At 35.2% G+C, this 18,057-nt stretch overlaps 1 protein-coding gene across 10 annotated transcripts in view; it reads left to right on the forward strand.

Annotated features, from left to right (window-relative positions):
- DMD (dystrophin) overlaps positions 1-18,057 on the forward strand; it is a 1,148,563-nt gene that overhangs the window by 963,966 nt on the left and 166,540 nt on the right. For all 10 annotated transcript variants that reach the window (XM_074814589.1, XM_074814586.1, XM_074814591.1 and 7 more), the window contains one exon: positions 14,719-14,865. In XM_074814589.1, coding sequence (XP_074670690.1) covers positions 14,719-14,865 — 147 coding nt within the window. The remainder of the gene's footprint in view (positions 1-14,718; positions 14,866-18,057) is intronic.

An 18,057-nucleotide genomic window follows, 5' to 3' on the forward strand; every position in this document is an offset into this window, starting at 1 on the left:
TTAAATACCTGAGGCAAACCACCATTCCTTCTGCTGACTCCTTTTGAAACAAGCTATATATTTCTAATCTCATATTTAGATGCTACCATTTTAATTATAGTGAATATTTTATGGAGACTCGATTACACAAGTTCTTTGTCTATATCAAGCTACCTGTTTCAAGGGAGAGTACAAAATCTTCCTTACATAGGAATAATAAGGAAATGATGAGCAGAGAAGTGAAATCTTAGAGTATTCTTTTAAAATTAAGACTGCCCTTGACCATACTACTTATTGGGAAACAGTAGCATAATTGAGATACAGAAAGATTGTTGCTTTGCTAAGAACAAACAAAAAATTAGTATTCTTTAATTAACTTTTTGGGGAAATCACAACTAGTATGTGAAACAGCCTCTTGAAGACCATTTTGCGTAAGAACCGGCACCTGGGAAAGAGCTGCACCAGATTTCACCTGAATTGCACCAGATTTGTGTTAATTGTATTAACACAATTATTAATAGAACAGATTAACTATTTTCTCTTTGATTAAGGACCTTTGGACTAAATAATACTGTTAGCATTTCCTTGATAGTGCATAAAACTTCCTGAACTCTAAAGAAAAAAGGGTGACCAATAAAGACTGGAAATCTTTTCTACCTCCAACCCAGTTTGGTAGAACATGCTATTATTAGATCAACAGATTTAATTTAGAGCCAAATTTTTCCTTTTATGAACTCACTCTACTGATTTTAGTGGGAGCTCAACATGCACATCTGCAGGAAGAATTTGACTTTTTAAGTATTGGTAATCTCTGATCTTAGTTTCTGATAGCGTGCTGAGAGAACTGACTAATACATGTAAAAAGACTTGTCTGTCATTTTATGCCTCTGAAGTTCAGAATTGAGGTCAGACCAGAATATTTTTAAGAGATTGCTCTTTATCAGTTGATCAGAAATAAGAATGGGACTTGAGCTTTTAGAAGGAGAATTAAACATTAATATTTGAGTACCTAAGTGTCATGGTTATTGCAAGAACTCTAGCATTTAACATGCCTTTTTGTTTTAAGTTTGCCATGTAAACACGTCATATAGATATTAATCTGATGATCAAGTATTAACAGTCCCAGACATAATGCTAAATCAAAATGCTCTTGAACTGTTGTGATTCTGTTCAAAAGTCTTCTTTCTCTTATCAACTGGAAATATAAATATTTATCCAAGGGAAAAAAAAATTACTGTAACAGGTTTTTTTTCACCTGAGACCATTTTATTCAGGCTTTCCTAAGTGAGTGTGGTTCAGGGAGATGGGTGGCTAAATGGAGAAAAAGTATATCCAAGGAGTATTTCTAACAGAAATCTGATCTGCTGTATATGGTCTGCTACTGAAACATTTCTACATAAAGCAAAAGGACATACCAGAAGTGACTATATAACCAGAGACATGTATGTTCAGTGAAAGACAAGAGGAGGGAAAAGGGAGAAGAAGTGCTAGAAATTAATTTTAATCTTGTCTGCTGTCTGTGAGGAGGCAATTTTTTCCATGAAGAGAAATCTGACAGTATTACGTTTTTAATGAAATCTTTTCTTAAAACATTGACTCCCTTATTCCTGGGAATGTATTTGGCATGGTAACTATCAAGTGTGCAGATTCTGTAATGATAATGTTACTATGACATGGGCAAATCATTGGAACAAAATAAAATCAATTTTTCAAGCTCATATGCTAGTACACAGTGATTATTTAGGGACTGCTTGAAGTAGGGAGTGCAATGAATGTTAGATTGCCTGGGATGTCTATCAGCAGCGCATTGTACTATACTTCTCTCATTTTAATCTTTATATATTTAAAGCCTAATAGAGTTTATTTCTCTTTTTTTGGTCCAAGATTAACCCATAATAAAACCTTATTATTGCTACTTAGCAATTTTATAGTTCTTCTCAAGTTCCATATAGTATGAGTTAATCTTCTCAGCTTCTTTCTGAGACAGCAATAGAAGTAGTATTATCCCCAATTTACAAACAGGGCAATTGAATCAGTGAAACTAATTTGTCCAGACAGCAATGCCACTCAAATTATTTTTTATTCTCTTTAGCTTTTACCTGAAAATTGTTTTATTTTAGCTGGGTTTGATTATCCAGAGGATTAAGAATGACAGTTTTCATTGGTTTCAGCAGAAGCCACAGCTACTCATTTCCCAGATCTGCAGCCTGCTGTCCCTCAAGACGTGGCAGGGCAGCCTGTCACCCAGAAGGACTTCATCCTGAATGCCTGGGAAGGTGGGCACTGCTCCTGACACAGTTTCCCAGCCTGTGTCTGCTGCTGCTATAAAAACCCTAGACCTGTTTGATTTTTTTAAGTTTTATTTAACTGTCTCTTTCAGCATTTTATTTTAGTATTATTTCCTCCTAAATTAGCTTAAAAAATAAATTGTTCTCACTTACGCTTTACCAAAATCTACTCTTAGAACTGAATTTCCTTGTCTGGCATTGTTGAAGGATGTTCTTATCAGACGTAAGAAGTCTAGGAATTTCCACCTCAAGATTTTGACTTAGGGTTTCACCCACCCCCACCCCCCACTCATACAGTGGTGGTGACAAGGGAAAGGTGGGAATTGCAATATTAATTCAAGAATTGGAAAACATAGCTTTCAGCAAAACACTTGAACAGTCCATCTGACCTGCATAAGTCTTCTGGAGGTTAGAGACTGGATGGACTGTAAAAAGTCCTTTTAGCCTTAAGATCTATGAAAAACTTTTTCTCTTGCTAGAGGTAGTAATTGTCAGTTTTATGAGGCTAAACATTATGAAATACTTACATGGTAAATTTAAAGACATGTTGGCATATTGTGAGTAAACATGTTAAGGAGAGGAGAAAATAAAGATTTATTTTAAAATTAAAATGAAGATTATATGCTTTTTGTTAGAAAACACAGGAGGAGTTTCTGAAGCCTCTTGTCTGAGTTGTTTTAATGTTGGTTGAGTGTCAGAATACAATCTGTGTCTTAGTAGAGTCTAAGCTAACCTTTTGTATGGCCATGCAAAGAATCCATGTTTTTCCTCCTGAGCTACACAGTCTGCTCGCTGATGTCTGGAAACTTGAGGTGTTTTGTAGTATCATGATACAGCTGTTGCAATCTTTCTGGTTTAAAATGCTTTCTTTTTTTCTCAGTGTAATACTACATTTGCCTCTAAAATACCATGCTGCTTTACAACACAATAGAGATTTACTTTGTAGTAACTATTTTCTGAGGGCAAGGAGGACTCCTGTAAGTCTCTATTGCCTGAGAGATCTTTTGATAAGAAACATGGGTTATTCAGCCTTTTACGTTTGTATATATGTAATATACATTTTTCACAAGTTAACTAAAGGAGGTAGAAAATGTGTTATTAATGGTTTAAAAACAGGTTTGTCTGAGGTTCCACAAGGTAAGCATATATATCTTTTCAAGTGCTTTTATCTTTAATGATGCTGAATGAAACCATTCAAAAAGAAAAATTTCCTTTGTAAAAATTTCCTCATATTTTCTGTGTCCTTCATGGAATGTCTGTTAGACTTTCAGATTACGCTTTGAAATGCTTCAAGTTCCTTACAGTTCCTAGGCACTTCATCTCTTGATTGCCAGATTGGCTTCTTGGTTGCAAAGTAACTGAGTAACTGACTTTGATTATGTGGAAAATTGGTGCAGAACTGTTTATGAACACTTTAGCAGTGATGGGCTCTGCCATGTCATGGTTATAGTTGTTCTAGTAGAGTGAATTACAAGCTAATTTTGCTCATTTACTTTTCCCCTTCCATGAAGGAGAACACAATTTCAGAATAAATGGCAAGGCAGTAGCATAGGTTGTATCTGTTCAGGAATCATAAAACTGCATATCAGCTGTTGATTTAAAAAAAAAAAAAAGGACCAAGAATTCACAATAACAAAGTGATATGTCTTTCAGGATATGTGCATCTATTTGTCAGTGTGCTTCTGTTTTTAAATTAGACATCCTAATAATTAAATCTTTTTTTTTTCCTAGATATAACATTGCAAAAATTATAGCTTTTTCCCTTCAAAGTTCAGAAAAGAAGAAAATTAATACCTGGTATTAGTTAATTTTTCATTTCTTTTATTAATATTTTAATACCCTTATTTTTAAAGAAATACTGAGTCTTCCAAATTGTAGGAAATAACTTTGGAAAAATTTAATGTTTTATCACATTCAGAAATACAGAATTCAGAATGGGATAGGTTTTAAAAGGGCATTTGATTTTCTTTCGCTCCTGATGTCTTCTGTTTGAACTATTTTTATCCCAGAAGAGGATTTATATTCTACTCTAGTGCATTCTTGTTTGGTCATTTCTGAGTTTATAAAAATATATAGGATGGAAAATCAAATCAGCTAAAATCCATTTTGTTTCAACACCACCTGTCCCCAGGAGCACCAGAATCAAATAAAAATACAGTGTGAGTTTGAAAGGAGCTAAGTGTAGCATATTGAGCTAGCAGCTGACAGACCCAGGTTTCAATGAAATTTTGAATCAGAGTACACTAAACCCATCAGAGAAGAAATGGACTTATTTTGAATGAAGAAGATGGAGACTGTTAAACTGTCCTGGGTATAAAATGTCAGTTTGTTCCATCTTGTATGGTTTTAAATATAAAACCTGAAGATATGCTTTGGCCCATGAATACTTCTCCACTTGCGCACTAAGGGAGCTGAGGTAGAGAAATGTCAGTGCTGGGAACCTGCCACGGCCCAGGTGTAGGGCAGCCGCTCACTTTTCTGTGCAAATGGATCCTGCTCTGATTTAGCTGCAGCTGCTGCTAGTATAAAAAGCTCCCACAACCCAAATTCATCTGACACAAGAGAGCTTTTCTCCCAAAGCTATGTCATATTTTTATCACGGTGCCAGATGTCCTTTTCTATCTCTTTCACTGGTATGAGAATTGAGATTTAACATAGACCTGTGCTAGTGGGAGATTCTTCTATATGAGGGAATTCTTCAAGAAAATTCCAGGCTGGCATGAGGCCACCACCCTGTATAAGTGCTGCTCACAGACCAGGGAAACAGACTTTCTTTATAGGCATGGTTGGCCTTTTCTTGAAATCTGCTTCATATTAAGTGTCAAAAAACATCCATGGTGGAACATATAAGGAAATGGACTTTTCATGCTCATAATTGTGGACATGCATAAGTCCTGATAGGATGCAGCCATGAGTGCTGAATGAGTTGGCAGATGTTATTGCGAGGCCACTCTCTGTTGTCTTCAAAAGGTCACGGCAACTGAGAGAGATTCCTGAATCCTGGAAGAGAGCAAGTGTCGCTCTTCAGGAAGGTCAGGAAGGATGACCTAGGGAACTAAAGGTCAGTCAGCCCCACCTCAATCCCTGGGAAGGTGATGAAGAAGCTAATCCTTGAAACCATCTCCAGGCACATGAAGGACAAGAAGGTTCTGCTGGAGGCAAGTGGAGTATCACAGTGGTCAATACTGGGTCAATATCATTTAACATCTGCATTAATGAACTGGACCCTGGGACAGAGCACATCCTCAGTAAGTTCACATATGATACAAAAGTGGGAGGAACAGCCAATACACCAGATGGTTGTGCTGCCATTCAGAGGGACCTTGACAGCATGGAGAATTACACTGAGAGGAATCTCATGAAGTTCAACAAGGAGAAATGCCAAGTCCTGTGTCCGGGGAGAAATAACCCCAGGCAACAGTACACACTGGGGGCCAATCAGCCTGAAAGCAGCTCTGCAGAGAAGGGCCTTGGGGTCCTCATAGACAAAAAGCTGACTGTAAGCCAGAAATACATCCTCATGGCAAAGAAGGCCAACAGCACCCTGGTCTGCATTAGGCAGAGCATTACCAGCAGGTTGAGGGAGGAGATCCTTCCTCTCTGCTCAGTTCTGGTGAGGCCCCACCTGGAGTGCCGGGTTCAGTTCTGGGGTCCCTGGTACAAGAGAGATATGGACTTCACTGGAACAAGTCCAGTGCTGACGCATTTTTCCTATGAGGAGAGGCTGAGAGAACTGGGACTGCTCAGCCTTGAGAAAAGTCGGCTCGGGATCTTATCAGTGTGTATAAATACCTGATGGGAGGGAATGAAGAAGAGGAAGCTGTACTCTTCTCAGTACTGTCCACTGACAGAACAAGAGGCAATGGGCACAAATTAAAAACCATGGAATTCCACCTGAATACAGGAAGACACCTGTGGGTGGTCAAACACTGGAACAGGTTACCCAGAGAGGCAATGGAGTCTCCATCTTTGGAGATGTTCAAAACCTGACTGGACATGGTCCTGGGCAACCTGCTTCTCACCAGCCCTGCTCTGAGCAGGGGGGCTGGACTAGGTGATCTCAAGAAATGCCTTCCAGCTTCAGCCATTCTGTGCTTCTGTGTTTCTGTAATAACAATTTAACTCTACTTTAGGAGTTCTGGGCCTGGTACTTGATTTGTCATTTCCTTTTAGAGATAATTAAAGTTACTAGTATGTTCAAATGAAATTACATGTTATAATAATTGATTAAATCTCTTCGGCTATAACCTGTCTACAAAATCATCAATACAATAAGGCCGTATTAGCCACCCACAAAAATAGGAGATTGATGACAAACCATTTGCTACTTAGTCATTAGTTTTTTCTACTTAGAATCTTTTTTCTTTTTTTCTCTTTTTTAATTACAGTGTATTTTTAGAGTTTTGTGAAAATGAAAACATTACTTGAGTGCATGCCTTTGCAATGATTTTCACAAGTAGACATACAAAAAATACGTAGAAACTTTTATGCTTTTAAGTAAGAAATTTGCGTTCTAGCCTTCAGTTTTCATAGGTGTTCAAACCTGCATGCTCTTGAGAAGTTTATTAGAAATGCAAAACATTTCATTTCTAAATATAGCTGCTACAATGTTTAGCCCTCTGTGAAGTCTTGATATGGACTGCCTAAATAGCAAATACCATTGCTGAAAAACTAGGGATGGCCTGTCATGATTTTCAAATTATTGCTTTTTTTTTTATTATTTTTTTGGCAGTGGGAGGGGAGTGTCCTCCCTTTTTAAAAGGATAAGAAATGTTTTAAATTCCTTGGATTGAGGCTTGTAAAAATGAACTGTAGAGAAAGAGGATACTATCTACCAAAGTCTTGCATTTACTCTCTCTGGGAGAAACTAGCTTTGGGATCAATTTTTATTTCCCATGTTGTGCTCAAAGCAAACCTATAGAGTGTTCAAATCAAAGCCTGGTTTTGTTATAATTGCCAGTCCATAATATCTGAGAAGAAAAGGTAGAGATTACACCAAATTGCCTTTAACATCATAGACACACATCCGTGACTGTTTCATCCATAACAAAAAAGATAGAGACTCATTTCCAGAAGCTAGTGTTGAACATTTAAAGTATTTGGTGCATTGGTGAAATGAACTTTGCCTCCTTTAATTTGTCTTTCTAATAAGAAAAGGGTATTACTGTATATGTACTGCTGGGATTCATGGTCCCTCCTTCCATGAGTATGGGAAAGATTAATGAGTCTTGATCTTTACTGATGTGTTCAGGATGAGGACAATATAGTTATAAAGCAGTATTACACTATAGTTATAGCGTAATTGTTTATACGTGGTCTCACAGAGATTTTTCTAAACTCTTAAATGTAAGTCCAAGTGTTGCTAAGACTACATGAAGGACAAAAGTAACACAAAAAACTAATCTTCTCCCAAGCTATTTTTTACTGCAGAAATAAGTAGGATAAGTAGGAGCCAATAGGAATAGTGACTGTATTTTAAATCATAATTGAAAAATTCAATTACTTTTTTTAACTTTGGGGTTTAACGATTGTATAACAGTTGCAAATAAGTAATTGTTAAATGGTATCTGTTTATTTAGTACATTTTTAGAGACAAATACAGCTAAAATCAGTCTCAGTACTTCTGAGGTATATGTAAGAATAATGACTTCCTATGTGCATGCTGTTATATTCCTTTTGCCAGCGTGCTGAATGCTAAGCAGTGATGATTTCTTGCTCTCAATACGGCTGCATAATTGCTATTTGTTAGTACAAGGCACTGAAGCTGTCTGTTCTGGACTACATCTAAACATATATGGTAGGTGCTGGGATGAGTAGGAATAAAAACAGTAGGAGTAAAAAGAAATTTTAACGATCCACTGACATTTTACAGTATCAAACAATAAATAAAAGTCAGCTTGTAGTTCAATTTCTGTCTGCATAAGGAACAAGTACTGTTCTGAGAATACACTCTCTCTTCAGAGTGTATTTTCCAACTGGCATAGTGGAATTTAGTCACACTTTTCCATTAACTCCAGTGGGCTAGAAGTTACAGGCACTTGATTTAATTTTGGTTGGATTCCTGAATTCTGTGTTTGGCTTGTTAGCGAGCCATTGCACATGTGGTTGAGGGAGAGAGGGGTTAAGAAATGGTAAATGTGCATTGTACAGTCAATGTTCCTTCCTGAATTTTCAGTTATGAATTCTGGAATGGAAACTCTCTGAAGGTATATAATATTTCTATTGTTATTGAAATAAGCTTGTTTACTATTTATTTACTCTTCCACTCAGATGATTCATGATTTTCCTTTCAGATTTCATGGAACTGATTTATGGATCCTAAAAAAAACCCAAATCTTTTCATGGCATTGACAAAAGTCATCTTCCTTTGGTGAATCTTTAAATATAAAGACCTAGACCTTTTTTATTTTATCTCTCTTCTGAACATTGGTCAGCCTTTCAAAGAGGAAGTCAGTGCTCTTCTATGTGTTAGGGATCACTAAATAAAAGAAAGGAAAAAAATCCACCAGTATGGCGTGGTGAAATCTGGAAGGAAGGACATCTTAAAGATGTGAGGGCTATGTGGTGGTTTTTAGTACTCTGGAACAGGATACCCAAAGCACAAGCAAATTTAATGGAAAATATTCAGAAAGGGACCTGCAAATAATTTGGGGGACCTTAGCCCGCATATTCTAAAATATGTAAGAAACCAATCTGCAATTACAGACACTAGCCTAAAATCCTTTTGGATTTGAAGTTCCAGCCCTAAATAGAAAATATGTAATATTAGGAAACACCAAGAGCATAACCGGTAAGGGATTTGACTTGGTACTGAGCAGAGCCAGTTCAAAACATTGCTATCATAATAGGGATCATTATGAACTAAAGGTCACCATCTCTGTAGGGACAAAAAATAACCCAGAAAATCCACCACAGCAATGTTCAGTTTTCAGAAAGGAAGCTACACACAAATGAGGAAGCCTGCTGAAAAGGAACCAAAAGGGCAAAGTATGCGAAGTCAACATGGAGACACTACACTGGAAACTGAAAACAAATCCATAGCGTCAAAATGGACTCATAAGACCTAGAAAGATGGAGTGGCTAAAGAAAAGAATAAAGACAGCTATTTGAAGCAAAAATACATAGAACAAATCGCCATGATTAAGAGCGCCCAATCACCAGAAACAGATGACTATTCAGTCAAGTGTTGTAATGGAAGTATAAAATAGCTGTAACTATTAATAGTATTTTCTTGTTTAAAATTATTTTTTTATGAGAAATGAAAGGGGGAAAATGTGGTGATAGTTTTTAAATAGTGCATCTGGTCAGGCCTATGGACCTACAGACCAGGAAATCTGGGGAAGAATATACTATAGAAGAGACAACAAATGGCTTTTGTAAAAGTAGGTGTGCATTACATCTCCTAGAGTGCCATGAAGGAAACATGAGCATATTGATAAGGGGTTATAGGCCATTTGGCATTCCACAAGGATTTTAAGGTCTTCCAGCAAAGAAAGTAAATTCCTGTGGGATAACAGAGAATGTCTTCATGTGGATGAATAACCAGTTATCTGATTATTCCATGTTAAAGGTGGAAGACAAAAGGCAGAGGCCAGTTTTCCCAGTGAGGAAGATGATTGATTGTGCTCCATAAGGTCTACTCTGTCCAGCATTTATATAAATGATCTGGAAAGGAAAATGAATAATGCAGTGATACATTTGATGATACAAACCTATTCAAAGTATTTAAGATGAGGATAGATTGCAAACAGCTATAGAAAAACCTCACAGTAGTGACTGGCAGCAAAGTGATGGCAGACAAAACCAAGTGCTGATAAATCTCAAGCAAAGCATGTGGAAAAAGCCATCCCAACCTTACATGCACACTAATGAGCTCTCCTTTAACCCTTTTAAACATTGTTTTAGCACTCATGAAAGAGATCTTGGAATCAAAACAGACAGTCCTCTGAAAACATCACATCAATATTCAGGACTGTTCAGAAAACTGATTGAAATGCTAGGAAATACTGAAAAAGCAGAAAATATCGTGATGCCATGGTTTAAGTCCCTGTTGTACCCATATCATATATATTGTAGGCAGTGTTTTGGATCCCAAATCTAAAAAACGTTATAGCAGATTAGATAAACGGTATACAAGGACAGTGGAGTGGAGTTTGTTTCGTGTAATTTCATATCTGCCAGGTAGCTGTCTGCAGGTGACCTAGTTGCCTAGGCTTCCAATATAGTCAATGAAAATCTGTTCATTTCAGTTGTTGCAATTCAAAATGTGATTCATACAATCCTGTAGTAAAACCTTATGTTAAGTTGAACTCCTGTTTTAGATTAGCTATTGAATATAAAGGGACAATATGGTGAATTGCTCAGATGTAAATACCTATGGATATCCACATTTAATCAAATATATCTCAGTCTTTGAATTTAAACATGGAAGAAAAATTATGATGGAGGGTTTGTAGAATCTTCAGTGTCACAAAGAAAGTCCATTAGCAATGGTTGATTACTGTCTCTCATGAACTAAGAATTAGGGATGGTCTCAAGTGTGTCTCAAGCAATAGGTTTAAAAAAGGATGGTTCTTCAAGCTAAATATTGAGCTTACTATAGGGTATTTTGGATGATAAAAAACTATGTTAGTTCAAAAATCAAGTAGATAATTTCATGGAAGATGGATCCATCAAGATCTGGTTGACAGAAATACAGCTTCTGGCTCCAGGATCTCTGAGACCCAAACTGCTGAGCTGGAAGAGTACAGTAAGGAGCAGGGAAGCTGATGCTTTCCCTTAACTTCTTCCCTCAGCAACTATATTGGCTACTATCAGACAAGGAACTGGTCAAGATGAGCTTTTCATCCAACTGCTTATAGCCACTGTATGTTCTAGACTTTTAATATTTGGTTGGCTAGGGTGTCTGTGTCTTCTAGAGTTCTTGCTAATTTTCCAAGACACTTGAAAATATTTCCTAGCAAGACTGTATGGATCATTTGAAATCCAATCTACCACCTACAGTATCACATACCATTGAAATTCTTTCTTGTGTAAGGATGGTTATAATGAAGATAATTTGGGGCTGTTTGTCCTATCATTGTTCACACTGAGAAGTCATTTACATCCTGAGCAATTTAATTGGTTCAAATAGGTAGGGGTACACCACTCACCATGTATATTTTTTTTAAATTACCATCAACATAGTTCTCTAAATTTTTCTGGCATAATCCTGTGTTACATATAGTATTTTTTATGCAGAAGGAAAAAAAATAGAAAACTGAATCAGTCTTATACTATTTATTATTAAACTAATTATTTAAAATATAAATATTTCTGTAAAATATTTCAATCATACTGATGAAAATCACAACCCATATTTATTTATATTTAGAATCCAGAAATTCTAAATTTCTGCTTCTACAGATGACAAGTACTGTAGAAGGTATAGAAATTATTACTATTAAACTTGTTTGAACACTTGTGGAAAAAAAAAAAAAACAAACTCACATTGAATTTCACTTACTCTAAAACAAAAACTTAGCTCTAGACACCTGTATGTTGACTAGTAGAATGGCTGTCTGTGACAAACTGTTGCTTAACACAGCATTATAGTTGCTGAACTTTTTAATCATACAGTGTCATATGCCAAATATTTCTATGGATAATTCTTTCTTCTCTGTCTACAGTTTTTAATTGTAAGCTTACTGGCATTAATTAGATAGCTGTGCATTGACTAGCATTCTTTTTTTGTTGTTGCTGTTTCTTATGTTTCAATTTGTCAATAATTGTTTCAATTCAATGTTTCAATAAAAATGCTAGTAAAAGTTCAGGCTTAATAATAGAATGCAGTATATCGAATTTAAAGATGATGAAAAAGATGCTATATTTTGTATGTTGGAAAATTAGCATAGTGTTGCCAAAATCAGTATCTTTGCAGCAGAGAAAGCAATTAATAAAGGCATCAATTGAAAAGAGGGTGGAAGTTTTATTTTTTACTTCCATATGTATTTCTATAATCGATTTCTTTTCTTGAGACATGCTTCTGTGCCTTAGCCTTTCTGCTCTGTAAAATGACTTACAGTCAAAAAACATGTTGACTAATAATGAAAGACCTTCTATTTCACCCTAATTTAGGTATAATGATTGTGTGATTTACCTAATCATTTATGTCAATCTTCAAGTGAGACCAGTACTTTCAAGTCAACATTGCAGATGCAAATAATTGGTCTGAAATCAGCCAGATACTTAAGTATATGTTTAAGAACAAGTGCTTTATAAGCTCAAGCATGTCTGCTTTCCCAAAACAATGAAGTTTTCAATCAAAGCCTTATCCTACTGCCAAACGATTAATGGAAAATTAACTTGGTTTAATGCAGGAACTGCATTAAAGTGCATCATAGTGTGAGAACTGATCTTTGCATCCACTGATCTGCATTTATTCTATCAGTGGTTTTTATTTTATATAGATACATTTATTATAGATACTTTTAAAATTTTATTATATTTTATTATCTATTATATATAACTATATATAAATATATACACATTTATGTTTATATATGAAGTGGGCATTGGTAACACTAGCTGAGAGGTATTTTCTCATCTTGGAAACCCAGCAACACTGGAGGAACCGAGTTGACCATCCCAGGTATAAGCCACAGTCACAGCTGAGGACCCTGGGCCACTGAAACTAAGAGATCACAGAAAAGAGCAGTAAAATAAGTATTTGCAAGTGAAGTGTTCACACAGTGGTGTATATATATCTCTTCAGCCTTTGAGGCCTTTACCTTACAAGAACAAATGCCTATTTTTAAAGCATGTTGTTTGTTCACTGAATTCAATTACTAACTAAAATGATCAGGGTAAGCGCATGCATGACTCTCTGGGATAAAACCAGACATGCAAGCTCTTTTCCTTTTCTTTTTATTGCAGACCTTGCTCTACACTACACTGTAAATCAGTATTCTCTCCAGTAATGCCAGTTGTGTTCCAGTGGAATAAAAGTGCTAAATGGAGAAGTCAACTGTTATGTCATGATCTTGATGTATGCCTCTTCTCTCCCATCGTGGCACTTGCATCGTTCTCTGCTCTTTCCCTTACGAAATGCATATCACTTCTGGATGTGTATTTTACATATTTATCGCTAGAGTCATTCACTGTACATGAGTGCCACTTAAGTCAGTCTAACTCTTTATGTGGTAGGGCAATTTAACATAATTAGTTGAAGTCAAATCTAGTTTTGAAAGACATTTGAGGAACAGTTTTTCAGTGATGTTTATCTTTAGTGCAGTTCAAGGCATTCTAATGTCTATGAATGTCTTCATACTATTTACTCTTAAGGTTCACTGAGATCCTGGATGGGCTTTTTTTGACCTTTTTTTCATTGTATATTGATAAAATGATTACTAGGCAATAATTTCAGGTTATTTGATGATCTAAAATGGTGAGAGAAAGCAGCTAGAAAGCAAGACTAATATAGCAAGTAAATTAACCTGCTTTTGTGTGTAGACATCATATGGCAATAAAAAAAGTGTTCCTGAAAATGACAGAATTTGTCCCTTAGATATAGCTCATTGTTGCATTTTGACATATTTTATCACGCTGAAGATTCATAAATGTCTCCTTAAAAAAGATAGATATGGAACAGTGGAAGATCTGCATAGATATTCCTTTCTTTGATAGAGTCATGGTGCCCTGAATTTATCTGAATTTACTCAGATGCATCATGGAAGCATCATCATTAGGTTGTTGCTTTTAAAATCAAGAAACTTGTAACAGCTTCTGATTTTCACATACATTACTGAAATTATTAGCTAGACTGCCCTTATGCATAGTTGTAAAGGTTTTGTTACAAGATGCATTATTTTATTTTTTCTGAAATATGAGTCCTGTAGACCAGTTTGGGATTCATAGTAAAAAGATCTTTTTTTTGTACTTCCCATTACTAACCTTTTATTTTTAACACACAAGATACCCAGGATAAGATCGTAGTCTTAATATTTTTATCATTTCTTCTCTTTTTTCATTTCCTGTATTTGGGAACAGCACTCTTCCTCTGTTTTCATGTGTTTTCATGTGTTTTCATGTGTTAAACAGCACTTATCACTCCCGTTCACCCTGAGGAACACGTAAAGGATGAAGCAAAAGTTGAGGTGGGAGGGAAGTGTGTTCTGCAGTACACATCACTGTGGGTGTGCTCATTAGAGATGTGGCTTAACTGACCAAAAATTGCTATGAAGGTTCCAACTTTTTATCACCTTTTTATCACCTTCTGAAATGCTGGGCCTTACCCGTAAGTCCTAAAGTCCGTATGAATTTATACAGAAAGACTGTTAACTGTATCATAACACAAGTACACTCCTTCCTTTCAGCTTGACACAGAATACCTTTTACATTACAGATCAGCTGGTAGCAGAACCAATAGTTTTTGAAGTTAGTGATTATCTTTATTTATATTTAATTCACACAGGTTTATCGAGCAGAAATTGTACCCCTTAAAGAAAAGGTTCATCAAGTGAATGAACTTGCTCACCGGTTCACTCCTTCTGATATTCAACTCTCCCAGTACAATCTCAGCTGTGTGGAAGACCTGAACACAAGGTGGAAAGTGCTACAGGTACATTTCCTACGCCTTTTTTCTTTATGCTGCATCTAAATAAATATTTTTTATTTCTGTTTGTTTTATTTCTGCTTGTTTTTTCCCTTCAGAATAGCAACAAAAGTATACTAAGGAATGAAAGAGGAAGTAGGTTTTCAGTGATTGTGTCTCTGTGAGAAAATAGGAGTTAAAGCTGATGCTGTATTTTCATATGGTTCTGAATACTTTATCAAGTAGGAATTGGGTGACCCAGTTTTTCATACTGTTAAAGTTCTCATACAGTAAAATACTTACTAGTTTATTTACCATTTAATATTAATATTTTGCAATTCTTGCTGCCAAATACATCATGTGATCATTTCTTTTAACTGACTTACCCATGTTTTACAGATATTTTCATGGTGTATATGTAAGATTCACATAAGAGACTTTACTTCTGCTGCTTATTCCTTTTACTATTGTTCAAATAATTTTCAAGAGCACCAGTTTTAAATACATTCCTTATAGGCAGATTAATGATTCTGTGCAGTGGAACATTTAAAGTCAGACCTGTAGAATCAAGTATAAAATTACAAGGTATTACATGCGTTCAGGTAAATAGCAGGATTTGATACTCCAAGTAAAGCTATTCACAAAGGGATTTTAAAAATTGAGCTCTAATGCAGGAAAATATTAAGATATATTATGAAATTAAGCTGAACATCAACTATAAGTTATAAATACTGAAAAATTTTCAAATTCTTTGGATTTTTTTGTTTATATATATATATCACATTTTAGATTATTTTGTGTTATCTTGTAATAAAGACTTCAAATATGTATAGTTTTTCCAAAATGCACTGTATCTTAGCTTAGAATTTTAGGAACAGTGTGCATGAGAGAGAATACTTAAGCATGCATGCACTGGTATATAGTGATATAAGTCCCACAACAGGGGAGTAATGTTATGATTAAATGAAGGTAAATGCAATTAAATTAACTTCATTAAGTGCTGTATAAAACTAATTATTTTATTTTTGCTACATCACTGCTTCACATTTTGAAATTGTGTCATTCTGTTTGCCTTAATATATCATAAAAATGTAGAAGTATAGAGGTTAATAAAGAGTTTTGCCTTCATTGTAAAAACCAAACATTAGCAATGGACAAAAATGAACCAATTCCCTCTTGTCCTACATACAGATAAAAGATCATGGTGCTGTCAACTCTAATACTCAGTAAGAGGTTATTGCTTCTCCAAAAGAAATATCACAGCTCCGTGACATCTCCAGTTTATCAACAGTTCATGCAAATAATCAGAGGATTTTTTTTTTTCCCCTAAATCAACAGTTTGCAGTGAGTGTGCTAGTTTAAGTAAAAGGTCATTAGTCCAAGATCTTTCGTCATTAGTATCCACTTTTTCCCAGATCCTCAGGGTAGGGTTCAGGTAGTATTATTAAGGCAGAACAACAGAAATCTGTAAGAAAAAATTAATATTCCCAAAATGTTTATCCAATGTATGAGAGAAATCACATCTGTGTAGTTTTTTTAAAAACAATGGCTGATTGAGTTAACAAATTTGCTATGATTCACTGAAAAATACCTTATTTCATTAATTAAATAGTTAACTAAGTTCCAGTGATTTGCTGAAATATACATCATTACTTCAACAGGAAATAAGGGAAAACAGGAAGATTTTTCAGAGTGAAAGCATCTAGGATATGTAAAAGTCAAATAAATCTGAGAGAAAGCTCGATATAAACATTTTGTTGTTATAATTCATGAAAGCATTAGATGTCCAACTTGACATTGTAGACTGTTTAAAAATACATAGGGCAAATCACATGTTCACACACATTTCAAAGATAATTTGTTCTTTTTCCACAAGGCACAGAAAGTGTTGTGAACAATTCACTTTTCATTGTAAATTATTGTCTCAATTTATCAAATCCAGAGTATTTGGAAAACAAAGTGTTTCATCTTCTATGAAGAAAGATACTTGGAGACAGTATCTGGAGACAGATATCTGGAGACAGTATCTGGAGACAGTCTAACAACTCCAAGATGTTAAAGCTGATAGAACAGATAGTTAATTGGAATATTATGGTTTACTGTCTTTTTTCATATTTACCTAAATGTCATCTGGAAGATACAGAGAGCAAGGTGAAAATACTCCAGCAGATTTTTAAACACATCCTGAGTGGAAAAGACATAAGTAAATTTGAAAGATTATCATGTACAAAAGGCCAAGATGTGACCCCTGGGAAGAAGAGCACATCTGTTCCTATAATATATTTTTTCTACTTAAAAGGGAGCAGAGTTTGAGACCTATTGAGAGGCAAAGCTCATTCAGAATAGAATAGAATAGAATAGAATAGAATAGAATAGAATAGAATAGAATAGAATAGAATAGAATAGTTCAATTGGCAAGGACAGTCATCTAACTGTTTTGCATATGAAGTCTGCTGGACATTGACACTCACACCTGAGTGGCACTTTTTAGAGTATTACATATTGTTCTGTGTTAGGGTTAGACTTATGTATGACCAGCACTCCTGTTAGGTGTGATACTATATAGAAAACTGAAATTTTGGCCACGCAATAGGAAAAGCAAGAATACAAATAATTTTTGTTTCATGCAAAACCATTCTACTTCCAAGATAGATTCCTATTGTTGTTTCTGGCTTTCAGTTTGATTGCTGGGATTTTTTTTCATTCTGCTTTTTTTTTTTTTTTTTTTTGGACTAATTGCCTTTCTTATACTAATGTCACATAAAATGTCTCCTTAATATTTTAGTCCTTTCATAGTTTTTTCTATTGATTTCAGCCTTCTATGTATTTTAATGTGTCTTTCATACTACCCATATTTTCTCTTTGGCTTCTATTAATTCCTTTTTTCAAAAAGTATTTCTTTCTATGTTCCTACTCTTCTCTGCCTTTCCCTATCTTATTTCCCTTATTTGTGATTTTTTTTTTTTTTTTGTTCTTCCCTTTTTTCTCCAGCTATAATGCTTCTTAGTTTACTTGTAATTTTTTTTCCCCTCAAAGGTTAGATCTCTCCTCTCTCTCCTGGTCACATTCTTAATGGGAAAAACATTTCTTACCCATGTATCCTATTTCCGAGAAAATGTCACTGCAGGAAAATCATAAAACAGAGGCTACTGTGCTATTGCTTTCCAGAAAGATGCCCATTCTTGGTTATGTGTGGGAAAAGTACATAAGGACATAAGG

Source organism: Strix aluco, chromosome 2, assembly GCF_031877795.1.
Source record: "Strix aluco isolate bStrAlu1 chromosome 2, bStrAlu1.hap1, whole genome shotgun sequence".
NCBI classification, from domain to species: domain Eukaryota; kingdom Metazoa; phylum Chordata; class Aves; order Strigiformes; family Strigidae; genus Strix; species Strix aluco.